We start from the raw sequence: 21,976 nt of genomic DNA on the forward strand, positions 1-21,976 counted from the left end.
ACATTGTCTGTGTATCTTTGCTTCAGGTGAACCCCAGTGATAGATACCATCTTATGCCAATAATTACACCAGCATACCCACAGCAGAACTCTACCTACAATGTGTCTGTTTCTACACGGATGGTCATGGTGGAAGAGTTTAAGCAAGGTAAATATACTGCATGAATTGATTTTTGTGATGCAGCATAGTTTTGTGCCATTTGGTATATTTGAGTGATTTTTCCTTTTTTAGTTTATCATTTGACACTCCACCCCTCCTCACATTTGTAAAACTTGGCATAAAGTGTTGTAGATTCCCCTTCTAAAACTTAAATGGGGTACTTCCATGTGTCAATCTGCCTCTTGTACAGTGTGGACAACTCCCCAATTTCCTGGCCTGTTTTAACAGTTGAAACCTGCTGCTTTATTCATAGCTGCATTGCTACCATTTATTTTTTGTTTTGACTGCTGTGCTGACGTTTTGGAGGCAAGTAAAGCCTTCTGCTTTACTTGCCTGGCTTTTTTTCTTATTTTTATGGTGAAACTTGTGATGAATCGTGATGAATCCTACAGAGTCCTCACAAAGACCCTATCTAGAGTGTCCTCCCAGGTGGCCAGGGGAAGGCAGCCGCTACTTGACCCTGACCCTGGGGGTGGTATTAACCGGGAGGATCACCTGGGAGAAGTGCGCCAGGGGAACAAGGGGACTCTGTTGGGAGAGATGCAATATTTGTCTTCCCCAGAGGAAGAAAGTTAACTGAAGCCAGAATATGTAATGGCTTGTTGTCGGAGGGGGACTTAAGTTAATTGGTTTGATGGTGATGAACTGGCATAATTAATTTCTTGGGAGCCAGACCCCTCTCAAAGACACCTATATCTATGTGGGTGAAAGCTTCTGTGATCAACAGGAGAATTGAAGTCCCACAGTGCCCAAACTGGGACAAAAAAGAGGAATGCGGACGCACAGGCTTGCAAGTTGCGGTCTAGTACCAATGGCCCATACTTGAGGAGCCTAGGATTTCTGAAAGATCCACTCGGTGCAGGCTATAGAGAGCAGTAGCAGGAGGTGGAGTGATTGCTGTGACTCCACGTTGCATTTGAAGCTGAAGGAAACTAGAGATGCTGGAGCTGCCGTGATTTGCAGATCAAATGCCGGCTCTGAAACGGACTCTACCTTCAAAAACCCTGTATGCAGAGGTTGCGCAGCAGGAAGTGTTTTGTGAAAGCTTTCCCCTGAGGACTGTGAATGTAGAGGTTGCACAGTGGCAAGCGTTAAGTATTAAAGCTTTCCTGATTGTGAAGTGGAGTACATAGGCAGGCGAGTGCTGGAGTGTCCTTGGGAGCAAGGGAAGCTCCATTGCCGACTGGCGTGGTCCACTGGAAACTGAAAGAAGCAGTTTGCCGGGCAGAGTGCAGCAGAGAAGGCAGAAAACCTGGAGGCAGTGAACCCAAAATGAATGCTTTTGAATACCGAACTGATGCAAAGCAGCTAAAGTGGCAGTGTTGGGGAGAATTCTCATTTCAGTGCTAATTCCCTTCAACCGTAGAGGCCCGCAACTCTTTTGATGGTCTTTAGGACTTGTTCATTTTAACCCTGGAGTGAGTGGGGCCTCTTTCTCGCTCTTATGTGTTTTGACCTGATTTGGATTGTGTTTCCACTGTTTTTGGAGTCTGAAAAGCTCCAAAGGCTTCTACATTTTTATGGTGACACACAGCAACTTCAGTAGCGTGTCACAGATAAATCCTTTAGATTTCTCATGAGGTTTAAATACCTTTTCTTGGCTAGACTAATGTTCCCAAGAATAGTGAAGTGAAATTGACTTATTTACCTTTTCTCTTTGTGGGTCCAGCACACACCATTTTATGTGGAGTGCTGGCAGGGTTACCTCGTAGTCGCTTATCCTACCTGCTCATGTAACATTTTTTATGTTGCCCTCACTACTTTAAATGCCTAGTGGCAGTGATTTAATTGTCCTAGCATTGTGCTTTTCTACCGCAGGCGGAATCCTCAGCTGCAGTATAGCACCCATGGGGGACCATTTTGTCAAAACGGCTGCTTCTTTTTTTGCCATTTTCTGTTTGTGAGGACTTTCTTGGGTCTTATTCTGCATCAAGGCAGAGTTGAGCCCTTTGTTTGTTTTGCCTTTGGTGGGCTTCAGCCCTGAAACCCACCTCCTGGCTCCGGTGTCTGGAAAGGCAGGATGTGAGGGAGGTTCCCGAAACGCCCCTGTTCTGTGTCTCTAGGAATGCCTGAATGCAACCAGTCCTGATTGGCTGGCTGTACTTTCAGGACAGGCCCCCTTCTGTGTGATTGACAGCCTAGGCTGTAAATGAATGGTAGAAACTGGCTTAAAAGGCAAGGGTTTTTGGGACTAAAGGCAGAGTTGAACACTGGGATAAACACCCAACGAAACCGTCAAAGAAGCTTATTGCATCCTCCTGGACCTTTGAATTGCCCGGTGAAGCCCTGCTGCTGTGCTGAAACTCCTTTTTCTGATTGACAAGAGAAGCTCCAAAAGGGACGACTTCGTCCCTTGGGTTACTGGGACCAACTAATCCAGAGGATAACTCCACTGGACCATCTTCCCTGATTGGCTGGTTCGCTGCTGCAAGAACAGAGTGCCAGGGGGCGATTAATCCATAATAGAATGCAACATCTGCAAACCGGCCAGAAGCTACAGGAGTCTCCTAAGGGCCCTCCAGAAGCAGGATGGCCAGAGTTGGTCCCCTCACCAGAGTGCAGGACCCAAGGAGTTGAGGAAGCCCAACCGGAATCTGAGATCCACGGTGGTGCTGTTTACAGAGGGCTGAAACCGTGAAGTGCTGCTGATCCCAAAAGAGCTTGTACCTGCAGACGACCTCCAACTTGCCCCCACAGGAGCCCTCCAGACTTCCTCCCTCTTGTCCCCACGACTGAGGCTTAGGAACCCAGGGTCTGCACTGCTCCAACAAGACAGAATCCAGCTGGACCACTCTTCTTCAAACCAGAGGTACTGATTAGACTTGGGGTACTTACCTCAGTGTCTTTTTGAGCTGTGCTTTTCTCAGTTGAGACTTGCAGTGGCTTACCTTAGAGTTGATTCCAACTCTGTTTTTCACAGGCTTAACAGCTAGTGACCTTGCAAGTGATATATACAAAACTGTGTGCAAAACATTTTATTATCCAAAAGCCTTAGCTACATAGACTGTGCTCCAATTGACTGTGGCTGTCCTGGCTCCCTGTAGACTCTTCTAGTACACTGACTTTGATATTTCTGTCCCTCATAGGTGGTAACTTGTTTTAGACTGTTATTGCTGGGAAAGTCTTCTCTAGATTTCATTGGAAGATTTAGTTGTCCTCATACATATTGGGAAACTTGTTTAACCTTTGTTTCCTTCCTTTAACCTTTCCTTTCTGCAACCTCAATCTGCAAAGCATAACTAGTGATCTATAAATGTCCTTGTGAATGAAGTTCCCTCTGGGTGCAGGAAGTTAATGTTAAAGGTATTTGTACTGTGTACTGTCACCAACGGAATTGGTCCCCAGAAGCTCTGGCAGATCTGCAAACAGGAAGGTGGGATGGGGGGGCCAGGTGTTTGAATATCTGAGTCCTCGTGTGCTGTTGGTTCGAGTTATCTGTTTGCTGTTGCAGTGCGGTTAAGTGCGTGCGGTTTGGCGTATGAGAGGGTGGTTGTGTAGATTTTTGTGAGTTAAGTATGCTGAAATTTGAGCTTTTGGATTCATGGGTTATGTTTTGGTCCTTATAATTCTTGTTGTGTGTATCCGGCTGTCCTATGGAGTAGGCATATTCCTTTTTTTCTTTTCTGTCTAATTGTTAGGAGTGATGGCTTGGCAAGTTCCCAGCTGTGTCATTTCCGACCTTTGTCTACCAGGTTGAGGCGTGCATTGTCCCCCACTCTGGTAATGGTGCTGTATTCTTAAAATCACCCGCTTCCTTCCTATTGATTTCCTGTAGGTGATCCATTGCAGCCTGTTTACTTTGTAGGCCAAAGTGTTATTGTCACATCACTCTTACCCTTCTGTCCCAATTTGTGCGTGATCGTTCTCTGGTATGATTCTGGCTTATCTATCTTTCTAATTGAAAGTTGTTAAGCCGTAAATTGTTCTTCCCTTACTTCAGTTGATGGGCGGTAGCTTAAGGAGATAAGGACGATTGGTTTCCTCTCTCAGCATTGTTTCAGCTGTGTATGTGCCCCCATAGGTACTCTTGCTAGTTATGTGGTGAAGAGCTGAGATTTGAGGAGTTTTCTGAATAGGAGGTTATCACTTGTGTTATGTATGTTCTTTGGTAGCTTATTCCAGGTTTTTGGGGCGAGGTGAGAGAAAGAAGATCCTCCTGAACTTTCTTTTGTTCGGTTTTGGTTCCAAACAAATGTCGCTGCTGTATCCGAGTGGCCTTGTTGAGCGTTGTAAGTTTATTTTTCTCTTAGGAACTCTGCCTTGGCCGTAGATTGCTCTGTGCTTTATGCACATTGATTTGAACTTGATTTGTTGTTTTATTGGTAGCCAGTGTGGCGTGTTCAGCACAGGTGTGATGTGTTCTCTTTGAGGTAGTTTGAGGAGCCATCTGGCTGCTGAATTTTGTATGCGTTGGAGTTTTTTTAGAAGTCTTTCTGGCATGCCCAGATATAGGCTATAAGCTACTTTGGACATGACAAGACAGATGACGGTGAGTGTTTTGTTGGCGAATGACAGGAATGGTAGGATCCCATTTACTGCTCGCAGGAGAAAGAAGCATTTCTTGATTCGAGCGTTTACTTGTGGCTCTAGAGTAAGTTTGTTGTCCATCTGGACTCCCAGGTTTTTACAATCGACGATGGGGCTGAGGTTGTACCAAGTTATGTTGTTGAGGAGATGTAGTGGTTGTCTCCTTGGTTTTTGTGATGATCATTATTTCTGTTTAGCCTGGGTTTAGTTTGAGGTAGTTCGAGTTTATCCAGTTGTAGATTTCATGAAGGCAGCTCTCTAATGTTGTGTTTTCTTCTTGTGTCTTGTATTTTGTAGACTATTTGTGTGTCGTCAGCGTAGTTGTAAAATGTGAGGCCATGTGCTTTAATGATCTTGATTAGTTGAGACAGGTAGATGTTGAATAATAATGGGGAGAAGGATGATCCTTGTGGTACTCGGCATGAGGATTCTCTTGGGTTGGATTTGAAAGGTTTGATCCACATGGTTTCTGTTCTGTTTGTTAGGAACGATTTGATCCTTAGTTGGGTGCAGTAAGTGCTTCCAATTTCTTCCAATCCCATGATGAGGATATAGTGGTTAACTGTGTCGAATGCAGAAGAGGGGTCTAGAAGTATCAAAGCGGTACTATTGTCTGAGTTTGCGTTTGCCTTTAGAGCATCCCAGTTTGAGAGAAGTGCTGTTTCCGTTCCTCTTATTGGTCAAAAGCCTACTTGTGACTGGTCCAATAGGCGGTGCACTTCTGTGAATTCTTGGGTTGTTCTATATATGTACGTTTCCAGCAGTTTAGCTGGGTATGGGATGTTGGAGAGAGGTCTGTAATTGGAGAGGTCCTCCACATTTCCTGCTGTATCCTTGAGGAGCAGCTTGATGTATGCCAATTTGAAGGATTCTGGCACTTTCCTTGTTGAGATTGATTGAAGACATTTCTGTAGTAGTCCATGGGTCTTCCTTGTGAGAGGATTGTTTTGAATGTCTGGGGGGCAGGGATCCGTGGGGGAACCTGTTTGTTGCTTTTGTTTACCAGTTTGACCGACTAATGTCTTCTGATATTTGGGGGAAGCTTCAGCGTTTGTTCGGTCATTCCTCGGGGTGAGTTGGTTGCATATTGCAGTTGCATGGTCTGCTTTGTATGGTCTTTGAATTGTCATGATTGTTTTTGAAATGGTCTGCAAGGTCATTGCATAGTTTCTTCGATGGTATTGGTGTTGTAGCCAGGTGGTTTTATTATTTGGTTTATGATTTTAAAGATTTAATTTGGGGTGTTTGGTGCTTTGAAGATTCTGTTGTATTTCCTTATTGCATTTCCTTTTTGTATTAGTGGGTATGTTGGAATTTGAATTTCTTTTCGCAGTAGTTTTTGATCCTCCATTGTAGTTCAAGTTGTCAGTTTTTCCTTTTCATGGCACTGCGTAGTGGGGTAAACCATTTTGCCATTGCTCTTTTGCGTGGTGGGGTAAAAGGTTTTTCTTTGGCGAACTTGTCTATTGTTGTTGTGATCAGTTGTGAAGAATTTCTGTTTTTATTTTTTTATTTTTTTGGTCCAGGTCCGCTTCGTCCATAGTTGTTGCTTGTGATTTGCTGATTTCCAGTAGTTCAGTTAAATTACAGTTTTTGATGTTTCTCCAGTTTCTTTTCATGATGATCGGTGGGTTGTCTTGTTGCTTGATTATTGGTCTGGCCAGTGTGATTAGTAAGGGAATGAGGTGGCTGCTCCAGAGGCTCTGAATTAGTTGAGCCGTGGTAATGAGTTTTTTGCTGGCGAAGACTGTCTAGTGTATGTACTGGGGTGTGGGTTGCTCCTTTGACTAGTTGATGGAATTTTATTGTTGCTAATTGGCTGGCTAGAGATTTTTGTGTGGTTGTGGTTTCTTCATCGAACCAGATGTCGAAGTCACAGAGGAGAATTGGGTGGCTGTGCTCGATGGCTAGGTTGGTGATTGTTTCTGTAAAGGCGTCTATGAAGGTCGCATTGTAAATTGGTCTGTATATATCTGTATGAATTTCAGGTTTGTTCTGGGGTTCGTTTATAGCCGAAGGATTCGAGATTCGCAGTTATCAATGTTTAATGGTTCTTCCAGTTTTATTTCCAGGTGTTCCTAGTGGATTATTGCCAGGCCACCACCTCTTTTGGTTTTCCTGTTTTCTTGGAGGCACTTGAAGTTATCAGGCAGGCAGTTGAGTGATCTTGTGGCATTTAGTCATATTTCAGTTATGAATAGGATGTTGATACCTCCGTCACATAGGTCGTAGATTTCAGTGGCATGTTTGGACATTGTCCTTCCATTGATTAGTTTACAGTGTATCTTTTTGTTCGGTTTATTTGTTGATCCCCGTTTTGATTTGTGGGTGTTCAATTGGGGTGCTTCTGTGTTGACGCCAGTTGGTTGAGGTTCCGTGGCGACTGCTTCGTCATTGAATCAGTCTGTTAGATTGATAGTTGGGTTGTTGACTTCTACTGCTTCATCTGCTGTGGTTTGATGTGATGTGGATATCGGTAGTGCCCTTCTGTTCTTGTGATATATGGAGTAAGGGGATTGTTATCATCCGGTTCTCTTCTTGGGTCCTCGCGTATTTTTTTCTGCTGTTCAGGGAATTCTTTGCCTGTCTGGAGATTTCGTTGAAGTATCGAGGACTGCAGTTGTTGGGGGGTACGGTGTAAGGTGATAGGAGTTGGTCTGGGTATTGAGTTTCTCCAGCATTGGATCTTTCATGGATTCACATGCTTTGAATATTCCCCGTCGTCAGGCTGGGAATCCACGGTACATTATATATACCCTTTCCCGTAGGAAAACTTTTTCGACGCTTATGCGTCCTATCCACCTCGTTTTGTATCATGCGTGCCGTCAGGACGTCATGATATAAATACAGGCCCCGCCCCCGCGCTCCCTCAGATTTCAACCGTCTTTCAAAGTAGTGGGATCCTCGTGTTTACTACTAGTGAAAACTAGGTTGTTTTTTATTGTTTTTTTTTGTCTGTTTCGCGTAAGCGAAGTTCAAATTCTGGAGAATTATGTCTGGAAAGGCGTTATTTCGCCCATGTGCAACCTGTGGCCTCAAAAAGGTTTATGAAGGAGACGGCCACATGGACTGTATCTACTGTCTCCACCCGCACCACACGGCGGATACATGTGAGATATGCCAGGGTTTCTCCCAAAAAACCCTTAAGGACCGTAAAAGAAGGCTGGTCGACTGGCTTAATGACGGAGCGGGTGCCTACCCGGCTTCGGAAGTTGGCTCCACGGCCTCCAGGAGCAAGTCGGAGCCTCCATCGAAGAAGGTGCGGCCAGCAGAAATTCGCGCTGAGGACAAGCATAAGGGGAAACATGCTGGATCCTCCTCATCACATAAAAAGCCCTCCTCCTCCTCATCATCTAAGACGGAGAGGCTAGCGCTGTCTAAATCCTCCTCAGGGGACCGTCCCAGGTCTTCCGTGAGTCGGGAAGCTTCAGCCGGGAAGTCGGCATCGAAATCGACGACGAAGTCTAAGGGCTCGACGACGACGACGACTTGCTCGTCGACCACGGTGTCATTGACGAGGCCTATTACCGTTCAAGCAGCAGCGGTTGGGATTCCTTCGTCGACGGAGACTCAGTCTATGGCTTGGCTGCCTGAGGTCTATGACCCGATCCCCCCCTGAGGTCTTACTGCAGCCAGACACGGCCTGCTCGGCGGAAGGGGAAGGTGACATGGTTCTGCAGCCATCGGATTTAGGCTTACGGCCTTCCACGTCGACGACGACGGAGACGAGTGCGAGCGGGGGTATGGTACCTATATCATCCACGTTACTGACCCCCCAGACGGTTTTGTCTCTGGATGTGCTTAATACTCTTCAGAAGCTACTACAGCGGCTGGATACGCAGTTCCCTCAACCTGGGACGTCGTCGTCACTTTTGTCTGTACCTTCCGTCGACGAGCAAACTTGTACGGCTCGCTCGTCGACGAAACACCCATCGGCTCCCCAGGCGGTGAAAGATCGTCCTCGAGCTCAGGAGGAGGGTGAGTTGTCGGAGTCCGACTCTATACGTGATGACTCGGGGTCAGACATCTCCCTGTCGCCGTCGAGGGACCCGACATGGAATTCGGATGTAGAATTGGAGTCTACGAGGAGCCAGACACAGCCATCTCCCCCTGATGATGTGGGAGCCTTCCATGCAATGATGGGGAAAGCGTGTTCCGAATTCGGCTTGATTCCTGAGGAGCAGAGGAAAGACTGTTTCCTTTTTGACCATATGGGTCAAAGGAGAAAATCTGTATTTGCCATCCCAATCCTTGACCACGTGTGGCAAGAAGGTCTCAAGACGATGCGCCATCCGTTCTCGGAACCAGCCATAAAGGGACGGATCGAGAAAAAGTTTAAAGCTCCGGAGTCCACTCCAAAATGTCTAACATCACAGCCTCTGTCTGACTCGGTGGTGTCGGCGGCAGCGGCTAGGAAGGCCAGGGTCCAGCAAAAATGTTCAACGCCACCGGAAAGCGAGGCTAGGAGGCAGGACGCATTTGGAAAGAAGGTGCTCTCGGTCGGAGCGACGACAGTAAGAGCAGCCAATTCCTTAGCGATCGTGTCACGATATGATAGGGAAATGTGGCACAAATTAGCCCCTATCCTAGAACACCTGCCAGACGAACACAGGAAAGCAGCTATGTTACTGGTGCGGGACGGCGAAGAGGCCTCGAACCACGCTATTAATATCGCAGTTGACCTAGCAGAGTCTGGTTTCAAACAAATCAACCATGGAGTAGTGCTTCGTCGACAAGCGTGGCTCAAATGTACTACTTTCCGTCCTGAAGTACAGTACAAAGTCCTGGACATGCCATGCGAAGGGGAGCACCTGTTTGGCGAAAAGGTTGATGAAGCGCTGAAAGGGATGAAAGAAGACACGGATACTGCTAGGTCCCTCGGCGCCCTTCAAACGGGTAGAAATTTTCGCTCTTTTCGCCCCTTCAGAGGTGCTTCTGGAAACTCCCGCTTTGGTGCCTCGAGGGACCGTGGATTTAACAGGCCCTCGTACTCTTCACAAGGGTTCAGACGAGCGTCCCAGTCGGCACGTGGAAGCAGGGACTATCAAGCCTCCAGGCGGCGAGGCTCAGGTCCGTCGTCAACGAAGAACAAGCAAACCAGCAACCAATGATGGCCTTCGGAACGTCCTGGGGGGTCGAGTCTCTCATCACTTCGACCGATGGAAATGCATCACCAAAGATCGATGGGTCCTAGACACGATTCGCATGGGTCATGCGCTACAATTCAAAGACAAGCCTCCGCGTCTTCCTCCTTTATTCTCGACACAGCCCCACCTCCAAATCCTACGACAAGAGGCGGCGCTTATGTTGCGAAAAGGGGCGGTAGAGAGAGTTCCTGTGGCACAGGAAGGCCAAGGAGTTTATTCCAGGTTCTTTGTTGTCAAAAAGCCAAACGGCAAATGGAGGCCCATTCTCGACCTGAGGGTACTCAACAAGTGGCTAAAGAGCCAAAAATTCAAAATGCTAAAACTCCAAGAGGTTATCAGATCGGTGCAACCCATGGACTATCTATCATCACTAGACCTTCAGGATGCTTATTTTCACATCCCAATACGCCCACGACACAGGAGATATTTAAGATTCGTCGTCGGGAGAAAGCATTTTCAGTTCAAGGTCCTCCCGTTCGGGCTCAAGTCCTCCCCCAGGACGTTCACCAAGTGCTTGGCCCCTATAGCGGCCCATTTAAGGAAGGATGGTCATCATGTCTATCCATATCTAGACGACTGGCTAGTCAGAGGGTCATCCAAGGAACAAACACGAAACAGTCTACGAGCCACAATGTCCATCTTACAGGAACTGGGCTTCGCAATAAACTTCAACAAGTCCTCAGTAGAGCCTTCGAGGACCTTGGTTTTTCTAGGAGCGGAGTTTCATACACACACAAGCCTGGTGAAACCATCCAGCGAAAGAATTCAGAAACTTCAAAACAAGGCGTCGGAATGGAGATGCGGTACCAAGGTCGCTGTGCGCAAGTACATGTCCCTGCTAGGGACCATGTCGTCCTGCATTCCGTTAATAAACAACTGCCGTCTGTTTATGAGGCCTTGCCAGGAATTTCTAGCGGACCGTTGGGCGCAGAGCAGAGGTCGCTGGTCCGACAGACTGGTCGTCGACGAACAACTAGTTCAAGCACTCGGCTGGTGGAAAGTGTCTACTCATCTAACGAAAGGGATGCCTCTACTGGAACCAGAGTTCCAAAAGACGGTGGTGACGGATGCATCGCTGAGCGGATGGGGAGCTCATCTGGATATGTTACAGGTACAAGGCCAGTGGTCTTTACAGGAGTCCTCCCTGCATATCAACCTGCTAGAACTGAGAGCAGTGCGATGGGCTCTGAAGTCTTTTCTTCCGCACCTGAGGGACTCGGTGGTGCGTGTCATGACGGACAACACCACTACGATGTTCTACTTGAGGAAACAAGGAGGGACACGTTCCAGGTCCCTATCGACGGAGGCACAGAAAATCTGGCATTGGGCCCTGCAACACAACATGCAAATCTTAGCTTTTCACCTACCAGGAGTGAAAAACGTGGAAGCCGATGCCCTCAGCAGAGAAATGAACGAAGTTCACGAATGGGTGCTGAACGACCAACAACTTCAACAAGTATTCAAGGAATGGGGACACCCTTCCATAGACCTGTTTGCAACGAAGAACAACAAGAAATGCCATCAGTACGCAAGCAGATGGCCTCAGCAGGGCTCACTGGGGGATGCGTTCTCATTCCCATGGACGAACAAATTCCTGTACGCATTCCCTCCTTTTCCCCTTGTCCGGAGGACGTTGCAATGGATCCTCAGGTACCCATGTCGGGTAATTCTGGTGGCCCCATACTGGGCCAGACAGGTGTGGTTTTCAGACCTACTACACTTAGCGGCGGCGGAACCGATGAGATTCCGGAAGACCCCCGACCTTCTGTCTCGACAGGAGGGTGTCGTTTGGCATCACGACCCGGACAGCCTCAAGTTGACGGCCTGGCTCCTGACTTCGCCGAATTTGGTCGGCTAACGATTCCGGAGGACTGTCGACGTATCCTGCAAGCGGCAAGAGCACCTTCCACAAACGCCTCATACGCGTACAAATGGAAAAGGTTCTGTCAATGGTGTGAGGATCAACCAGGTTTGGCCCCGCAATCGATTAGGCCGGAACAGCTCCTTCCATACTTGCTGTTATTAGCTCAAATGGGCCTGTCGGTGTCGTCAATAAAAGTACACCTAGCAGCCATTTCCAGGTTTACTCGTCGACGGCACTCGGCACCATTGTTCAGCGACCGCCTGATTAAGCACTTCCTTAAAGGCCTCTTTCGGAGTTTCCCTCCAGAGAAGAAATTTCCACCGGAGTGGAGCCTCAATCTGATCTTAACGTCTCTTATGAAACCTCCGTTTGAGCCAATGTCATCATCGTCTCTAAAGTTTCTGTCGTGGAAATTGGCCTTCCTGGTGGCCATCACTTCAGCCCGACGTATTTCAGAAGTTCAGGCTCTAATGGTGGACCCACCATACTTACGATTTTTCAAGACCAAGGTAGTCCTAGCCACTAACCCACAGTTCATACCAAAAGCTCCTTCGGTGTTTCATAAACACTCTTCTATCGTGTTGCCTACGTTTTTTCCGGAGCCATGCTCGGGAGCGGAGCGCATGCTACACACATTGGATGTAAAAAGGGCTCTCAAGTTTTATCTTCATCGTACGCAACCGTTCAGAGAAACGAGACAGCTGTTTGTGGCCTATGGGTTGGGTGCTAGAGGAAAAGCCATTTCAAAGCAAGGACTATCAAGATGGGTGTCATCTACCATCTCGTACTGCCATTCCAGGGCAGGGAAGCCTCTTCTACGACGGCCAAGAGCTCATTCAACTAGAGCAGCGGCATCGTCGACGGCACTGTGGGCCGGAGTCCCTCTAGGGGACATCTGCATGGCGGCTACCTGGGCGACTACACACACCTTTACCCGCCATTACTGCCTGTCGCAGCAACATGCCGAAGACACCCGGATGGGACAGGCGGTGCTTCGACACCTATTCCAGTAAGGTAAGCCCCGGCTGCGGGGTTGCATCCTGTGGAATTTATGACTGTATGTGGTCCGTTTTTTTTCCTATGTAAACTATTACTGATGTATACATGATCTTAGGGAACGGCCTTTTGCGAAGAAAGTATATGGGTTTGCATGCACACCTCCTCTTGGGGGTAGTACTGCTATGTAATCTATTCAAAGCATGTGAATCCATGAAAGATCCAATGCTGGAGAAGGGAATAGTTTCTTACCTGTAACTCCATTTCTCCAGCATTGGTATCTTTCATGGATTCACATGCGCCCACCTGCCTCCCCTGATCATGCAAACCGGTTCCCCCACTACTTTGGGGGCCGAAATCTGAGGGAGCGCGGGGGCGGGGCCTGTATTTATATCATGACGTCCTGACGGCACGGGCACGCATGATACAAAACGAGGTGGATAGGACGCATAAGCGTCGAAAAAGTTTTCCTACGGGAAAGGGTATATATAATGTACCGGGGATTCCCAGCCTGACGACGGGGAATATTCAAAGCATGTGAATCTATGAAAGATACCAATGCTGGAGAAATGGAGTTACAGGTAAGAAACTATTCCCTTACAGGGGCGGATGGCCGCCTTTTGTGCCTTGTGCTAGGCTAATGTTGAGTTTTTTTTCCTCTCAAGTTGCGATGCCTGGATGCTCTCCGAGTGTGACTGTCTGCTCAGTCGGTTGGGTTAGGGTGTACTTCTTTCTATGGGAGGACTGTCCAAGGGAGTAAGGGATACTAGGCACTGGACTAGAAATGTTATGGAAAACAAAATTTAACAAGAGACTGAGAGAATCAGAGGCACAGGAATCTGAGATTTCAAAACAAAATGCACCTTTATTTATGCACAACCTTGGCCACTAATCTCTAACAAGCAGCACTCTTAGAGCGTGAGTGCACTTAGCAAATCCCAACCCTTCCAGCATTGGCTCGATCTACCCCCACAAAGCCAGCCTCCAAGACTAAAACTGTTAGTCTCCTTTCTCTCTCAACCAGCTGTGAGACAGCCCCCTCTAGCCAGCTGAACCTACTGAACAGAACAGCAACCCACTGTTTATTCAGAGCAATGACACCTTCATTTTACAATTGCGTAGAAAGCATTTAATTTCAAACTGCTTGCATTCTATACTATGTGCGTACTATGGCTACGTGCGTGCATACATAATTTCAGCCAGTATAGCATAATCATACTGTACTAGTTCATGATGACATGTCCTTTATTCTAAGAACAGAACAGCAAGCATATCGCTAACATTCTTTCTCTCTCACATCGAGACAGTCTCATTCAGAAAGCAAAACATTTGTTCGTCAGAAATATTGCTCTGCAGTCAGCCAAGTTTGTTTCTTCTGTACTCAAATAGCTGATTGTCTGCCAAACTGTATTTGTTATCAAAACATTTACAGTGTGTTCGGCTGCGAAAACAATTCTCTCTGCGCTCAGCTAAAAGCCTAATTCATATGGACAAAACAAAGCACATTCTCTAGCACCTAGAAACACAATGTGCTATACATAATACCACGTGTACATAATTACATGGTTCTGCTATAATCAAAACAAACTATAGTGCTTCAACATGGCCAATGCTAAATGGTTGCTGAATGAATGAATGAATAAATGAATTAGTGGATGGATTAGCTAATGCTAAACTATCATAGATAAATGGAGACCAACAAACAATCATTCTTAATCATGCGATAATCCTTCCTAGGAGTACTAATACTAGACTGTGTGGAATATGAAAGATGTCAGTCAAAACATGGATCAGAAACAAGCAAGTAATGTAGCTAAATACTCAGGCATACTAACATACTAAAGCAATAACATGGTGTAATATTCTCTTTGTGCAAGAAGGCACATTTTTGGCAATTTACCATGATACATTGCTGGCAAGTGTCAGATCTCTGGAAACAAGTACATAGCATAGAAACTAAGCATGCTCTAGTATTCCATACATTGGCAGCATCCTAATGATCACTGCAAGCACTGCAATAGTGACAGTAATGTTGTGCATTCCATTCTATTAACCTAAAAACATTGCACTAAATGATGCATAGCAAGTTGTGTGTGTGTATAGATATAAATATATATATAGAATGGATTGTGTCCTCCATCGTATTCCTCATCTTCGATGTATTCCATCCAGCTTTAGCTGCTTCGGAGGGTGCCGTGCATCGATGTCGAGTCGATGGTCCCTCGAAGTCCTCCGAGTGACGTCATTGGGTTTACAAGTAGCGCACGCAGCACCTGCTGGCCTCCGTTCTGTTTTTCTGCAGTACGTGTTGCTTCAGAGACTCGGCGCGCCTTGTAGTTCTGTGACTGAAGATATTGGATGGGTCGTCGTCGACCCCGCGATCAAGATTCAAAAAGTGTAAATCCTGTGGTACAAAAATGTCCATCACGGACCCGCACCGGGAATGTCTGTGGTGTCTCGGAGAAGGCCACGGCATGGAGGCCTGTACGAAGTGTCGGGCGATGACGGGGAAAGCCTTGGGAGACAGGAAGGGAAAACTGCAGGTAGGTCGTAAACCCGACCGAAAAGGTCCCGTGAGGAGAAATCTCCTTGACGCGAAATGCACTGGTCTAGGTCCCGAAGCGATTCTCATTGCTCTTCGTCTTCGATGAAAAAGTCCAAAAAAAGGCGCCACCGTTCCCCTTCCATCTGATCCTCGGACGAATCCCCAAAAAGAATTAAATGCCCCACAAAACATTCTTCCGAAGAGTGGGAAGCATTCAGGGTAAAAATGATGGAGGTGTTTGAAAAAGCTAAGCCTAGGTCCGCGCCTTCCTCGGAAACCGGCCACGAGCATTATCGTTCCGACACTCGCGTGCCGGATTGATCGAAGGAGGAAGGATCGGGAACCCTCCAGGACGCAGAGCGAGAAGAAAGACGAGTCGACCGTTCGAGGTCACCGACACCGTCTGAAACCCGACACACCTCAAAGGGTACGTCTTCGAAGAGCGCCTCGACGCCCTCTAAGCCAGCTCAGTCGACCACTATTTTATCGGCGCCATCGATGCCTTTGTCGACGTCGACCCCGAAGCCCTTGGAGCCAGAGATTCAAACAAAGGCTCCAACTAAACCAGAAGCTATCAAAATAACAGCAAAAGAGACTGCAATGGCTATAGTGCCTTCAGGGTCCACTAGTACACCTCCCCCACCTCTCCCAGAAAAGATTTTTAAACGTCTTCCAAGGAAAGAATTTTTCAAATCCTTAACTTCAATTTTTGAAGAACTGGAGAGGTCTGATGAGAATGTTCCTTTTGGACTGGAATATGGCACCCCAAATGTCCCAGAATGCCTGATTTCTGAGGAAAGCAGGAAGAGGGACCTGGTGGAAACCTTGCATAATGCAAGTGGTATTGATATTTTGCCTGAAACAGATTTTGGTAGGCCAGAACCAGGGGAACATGCCAGTCCCTCATACCGTCAACTAATGACAAAGGTGGTCGAATATTTAGGATGGGCTAGACCACAAACTTACTTCATCCAGGATGATCTGACCGATATATTGGATCATGGTCCCACCGAAGATCCGATTTTACCCTTCAATGTAGCCTTGCAAAATAGGGTGGCCAAAAATTGGGAGACTCCGGATTCTATTCCTCCGGTGAATGAATCCCTTACTTGAAAATACCAGTAGCGACCCCGGCTATCTGTCCAAACACCCTACTCCCGAGAGTCTGGTGGTCCAGGCAGCCACAGCTTCAAATAAGGTGGCGTACACTTCTATCCCTCTGGATGGATGGTTGGGCACGCAAGGTATTTTCAGCTGGGAGTATGGTGTTAAAATTGGCCAACTCCACATGTGCCTTGGCAAAATTTTCATACACTCTGTGGGAGTGCATTGCAATGGTGGCGGAGCACATACCAGAAGGGGATGAAAGGGAAGGATTCCTAGCCATTGTTAAAGATGGAAAGGAGGCCATGCAGGAATCCCTTCAGTCTGGATTGGACTGCAGATAGTGTGAGCAGGTCCATGGTCACTAGCACAGTAATGCGCAGATTTGCGTGGTTACGGAAGTCGGATTTCGCACCAGACGTGCAAAACCATCTTCTGAACATGCCCTTTGACGGGTCTCATCTTTTTAGCAACAAGGCTGACGAGAGCCTCGAGAGGTTGCAGACCTCAAAAGCAGCTGCCAAGTCTTTACGAGCTGCTATTAGACAACCTCAGCCTTTTCGTGCGTCAGGACCATCTTGGAGGGGACAATCCTATCGTTACTACTCCTCATATGGAAAGGCGAGAGGAATGGCCAGTCAAAGGACCAGAGAAAGGCCACTTGTGGTGGACGCGGAAAACGTGCAAAGCCAGCTGCAGCCTATTTGCCATCAGCGGACGCAGCATCTGTCACAAAACCACTTTGCAGACTTGCATCACAAGACACCTGTGGGAGGCAGGCTGTCACAGCAACTGCAAGAATGGCGAGCCATTACTTCCTTTTCTAACGCAACCTCAATGCAACCCACCAGGGAGACACCCTTTTGAAGTTTTCTGACCCGCTCCTACAGCAGGAATTTCTAACCCTGCTGGAGAAAGGTGCTAATAAGCCAGTACCTGTAGCAGAGAGAAACTAGGGATGGTAGTCTCCATACTTTTTGATTCTCAAAAAGACGGAGGACTGAGACCCATCTTGGACTTAAGAAACTTGAACAAGTTCCTCAGGTAGGACAAGTTCAAGATGGTTACTCTTTCTCAGATCCTTCAGGCCCTTCAACTTCAGGATTGGTTGGTGTCATTGGACCTCCAAGATGCTTATTTTCATGTGCCAATTCATCTCAAGCACAGAAAATACCTGAGGTTCGTAGTTGGCGAGTCACACTATCCGTTTCGAGTCCTGCCATTCGGATTGACCGCCGCCCTGAGGGTCTTCACCAAGTTAATGGTAGTGGTGGCAGCGCACCTCAGGAGAGGGGGGATTCACGTCTACCCCTACCTGGACGATTGGTTGATCAGGGCACGTTCTGCCGAACAAGCACTGGATCATCTGAAAGTCACCTGCTACTTCCTCCACAGACTGGGCTTCTCCCTCAATTTCAAGAAGTCACAAATGACACCTTCCCAACAGCTCCAGTACATAGGGGCTGTATTGGACACATCCTTGGGAAAGAGCTTGCCTCCCAAGTTGAGGGCTCCAGACATTCTTCAGATGGTTTCCAAATTCCAAAATTTGCAAAATCTCCAGGCCTACGACTTCTTAAGGTTGCTCGGCTTCATGGCATCCTGCATCTTCCTAGTGCCAGAGGCACGCCTGAGGATGAGATCCCTTCAATGGGCTCTAAATACTCGATGGTCCCAGTTCTCAGGTCAAATGACGGATTTTCTTCAGATTCTGAGCAAGGTTCGGCAGGATCTTCTGTGGTGGACTTGCACAGAGAATATCCTAAAAGGAGAACAGTTTTGGCAACCATGGCCGGAGATTACAGTAGTGACTGACGCCTCAATCATGGGGTGGGGAGCTCATGCCAACGATTTGACAATCAGCGGTTGTTGGTCTCCAACAGTCCAAGCTACACATCAACCTTTTAGAGCTGAGAGCAATCCGACTAGTGCTGAAGGCTTTTCTGACATCTGTCAGAGGAAAAAATGTCCTGATAATGGACAACACAGTGGCCATGCATTATCTAAACAAGGTGTAGGGTCACTACCTCTGTGCAGAGAGGCAATGCGGCTCTGGTATTGGGCAATTCAAGAAGGAATCTCCTTAACGGCAGTTCATCTAGCCGGGGAGGAGGATAAGACGCGGATGCTCTGAGCACGGTGTCCCACTAGTCGTAACTGGCTCAGGAAGTCCTTCAAGAGATCTTCGCCCTTTGGGGGACCCCTCAAATAGACCTGTTTGCGACTGGAATCAACCGGAAGTGCGAAAGGTATTGCTCAAGGGAATTTCCCCCGAGAGGAGCCCTGGGGGATGCGTTCGTGGTGGAGTGGAACTTCCAACTATTATACGCGTTCCCTGCGATTCCCGTCATTCCTGAGGTCATCAGGAGATTGAGACGGATCGGAAACCGCATGATACTAATTGCCCCGGATTGATCAGGAGAACGTGGTACCCGGACCTTCTAGACATGTCTATCTGTCCTCCGTTGCGTCTTTCTCAGAGAGAGGACCTTCTCTAAACAAATGGAGGGCCAGGTTCTCCATCCAGAGGTCAAGAGACTCAACCTTCATGCTTGGTATCTGAAAGGCTGAGATACAAGGATTGGGACCTTCCAGATGACGTCATGGAGGTGTTGCTTTCGGGAAGAACAGCAACAAAATCTCTATGCTGTTGGAAAAAGTTTTGCAACTGGTGCAGAGAAAAGAAGGTTGATCCTTTTCTATGTTCCATTCCGGAAGTGGTGTCCTTCCTGTTGTCCCTAGCACATAGAGGTCTAAATGTTGGGACCATTAAAGGTTATCTTGCAGCGCTTTCCATTTTCAAGTACTCTTCGGAAGAATGCTCCTATTTCAAAATTCCTTTTAATAGTACAATTCTTAAAGGGACTCGCCAATTTGGGATCTTAATCTGGTTCTAAAATTCTTAATGTGTGCCCCTTTTGAACCTCTGCACACTTGTCCCTTAAGATTACTAACATTGAAAACCGCTTTCCTAGTTTCTTTAACATCTGCAAGAAGAGTGAACGAATTGCAGGCACTGTCTTCTGAGCCACCCTATACTGTGTTCCATAGGGACAGAGTGGTATTAAGGGTTAAACCCTGATTTTTACCTAAACTTGTGTCCGATTTTCATTTAAATCAGAAAATTGTTCTACCCGCAACCTACCCTCCACCTCATCCTAGTAAGGAGGAGGAAAGATTGCACAGGTTGGACACGAGAAGAGCTCCAAGCTTTTACATGTCTAGGCTTTCCAAGCTTAGAGTGCATAATCAACTTTTCATTGACCCAATTTCCTTCCGGTGTAGCCAATCAGTGTCAAAACAAACTATATCATGTTGGATTGTGCATTGCATTTCAGAATGCTACAGATTGGCGGGAAAAGACCCACCAGAAGGCTTAAGGGCCCATTCCACCAGAGGCATTGCCTCTTTGACAGCCCTTCAAAGAGGTGTTCCCATAAAATCCATTTGTGAAGCAGCAACTTGGTCATCGCTGCACACTTTTTCAAAATTCTAGTGTCTGGATGCTTCCCAGTCTAAGGAGCTTGCTTTTGGTAATGCAGTGCTATATTCCACCATATAATGGTATCAAAAATCTACTCCCTCCTCCAGAGAGTTTTCTATACTGCTTTGGGAGTCTTAGATTAGGAATACGTTGGAGGACACAATCCATTCAAAGAACAAATTACTTACCAACTGGTAACGTTTTTTCGATTGGATGTTCCTCCAACGTATTCCTCATCGCCCTCCCATCCTACCCCTCTGTAGATTTTCCGGGTTATTGCCACTTCAACTCTCGCAAGGCTGATACCGGACTACCGGCACAATCTACACAGTAGAGCAAGAGGGGGGAAAAACAGAACTGAGGCCAACGGGCGCCGCGCGCGCTACTTGTATACCCGATGAGGTCACCCTAGACGGAGGCCTTCGAGGGACCATCGACTCAATGACATTGACGCATGGCGCCCTTTAGCGAGAAAAAATGTCCGAAGCAGCTAAAGCTGGATGGAATACATCTAAAATGAGGAATACTTGGAGGAACATCCAATCGAAAGAACAGTACCAGTTGGTAAGTAACTTGTTCATCTCATATCCTGGTGCTCATAATGCACTATCAAGCGTGTGTATACAATCAAGCATGTCTACTCAAAAAGAAACCAAGCATAGCAAATCATTGCATAGCATAGAAAGTGTAGCATGTTATATGGACATGGGCAACAGTTTTCTCTCATGTTCATTCTCTTGCACACAAGAGACAGTTCTTAATATTTCCACAGTCATTAGCAAGTGTCCAAGTGTAACAAATGTCTCTAACCGACCAATGGTCTCCTATGGACCTGATCATTCCTTGTGGCAAAACTGTTCATCTCCTCACGTCTGCACAACCCAAACATGGGCATAGCATAGTTCCAGTGTCCAGCATGTGGACATTCATCAGTGTTTATCAAGAAGCCTCACTGACATCGGCTCTAGACGTAAGATCGTGTGCCATCTCACCACATGTCTTACTTCATCCAAATCATCTGTTCCAGACTCCAAAGTCAAAAAGACAAAGAATAAATCACATTAAAATGTCAAGAGATAAAAAGTCCTAAAGTCCATGAAAAAGAGCTGGGAGTCTCTAAGGTAGAAGAGAATTAACATATTTCTAAGAAATCTCCCTAACACAGGGTATTGGACAATGTCAGTTATGCAGCAACACTCAGCAAAGAAATCGCATAATCAACCAATCCTGTTACCAGTATGCTTTTCTGAATAGTGGAACACAGATTCAAGGAACAGTATATACCTAGAACTACTTTGAGGTTAAGTTATTCTAGGTGATTAATACCTTTTTGGTGTAATGCACAATTACAGTTGTTTTTCAGCTCAGTGGGACACTTTCTAAGATACGCAAGAATTCTTTACACTAATTTAGGATTGCACCAGGTAGACCAAGTTCAGCTACACCTAAAGAAAGCTTTTCAAGAATGACAGTTATTCTAGGCAGGTAAAACCTAATGATGTAATACACTGACCTGAAAAGCAAATGTAATAGTTTATCATAGACAGAGGTAAGCTATAACTTATTTTAGGATGGCACACAGCTACCTCAAGATAAGTAAAACCTATACACTTTTTTAAAGAAGCTACCAGAAATGTAAAGGTAGGTATAAACCGAAGGATGTTTTAGCATCTGTATGAAACAGACCAGCGAAAGCAAAACCCAATGTTAGACTTTGAATGACTCTTATTTTAGGTAGGTAAAATCTAAGGCAGAATTTTTCTAAACAGGCCATCCAGCAAGTTAGGAGGAGAAAGACCCAGTTGGAGAACTTGCATACCTATTCTCTGAAGGAAATGGTGAAGCCAACACCATTACTTTTGGGGAAGAGTCGCAACCAATTCACGGGTTAGTAAAATAACCTTTTCTCTGATGCTTGTGAATCTGCTTAGAATCACATGCTGTGCATATAGTCTGACATCTAGCGGGAATCAGAAAGCGAGGATCGAAAAGGGACGTCGACATGGGCGTGCCTGTAACACTACGTGACATGTAGTTTACCCAAAATCCCTCACGCATCGAGGTCCATCAGATTGTTTTTTTCTGCCCAACTAGTTGGTCGCCTTATGCGGAGCTCTAAAAAGATATATTGCAAATTCATGACTTTTGTC

The 21,976-nt window shown here is 46.6% G+C and overlaps 1 protein-coding gene across 3 annotated transcripts in view; it reads left to right on the forward strand.

The window, feature by feature from the left end:
• PAPOLA (poly(A) polymerase alpha) overlaps positions 1–21,976 on the forward strand; it is a 1,157,717-nt gene that overhangs the window by 272,877 nt on the left and 862,864 nt on the right. For all 3 annotated transcript variants that reach the window (XM_069637718.1, XM_069637717.1, XM_069637719.1), the window contains one exon: positions 27–147. In XM_069637718.1, coding sequence (XP_069493819.1) covers positions 27–147 — 121 coding nt within the window. The remainder of the gene's footprint in view (positions 1–26; positions 148–21,976) is intronic.

This window comes from Ambystoma mexicanum, chromosome 14 (genome assembly GCF_040938575.1).
Source record: "Ambystoma mexicanum isolate Mex_15411 chromosome 14, UKY_AmexF1_1, whole genome shotgun sequence".
Classification (NCBI taxonomy): domain Eukaryota; kingdom Metazoa; phylum Chordata; class Amphibia; order Caudata; family Ambystomatidae; genus Ambystoma; species Ambystoma mexicanum.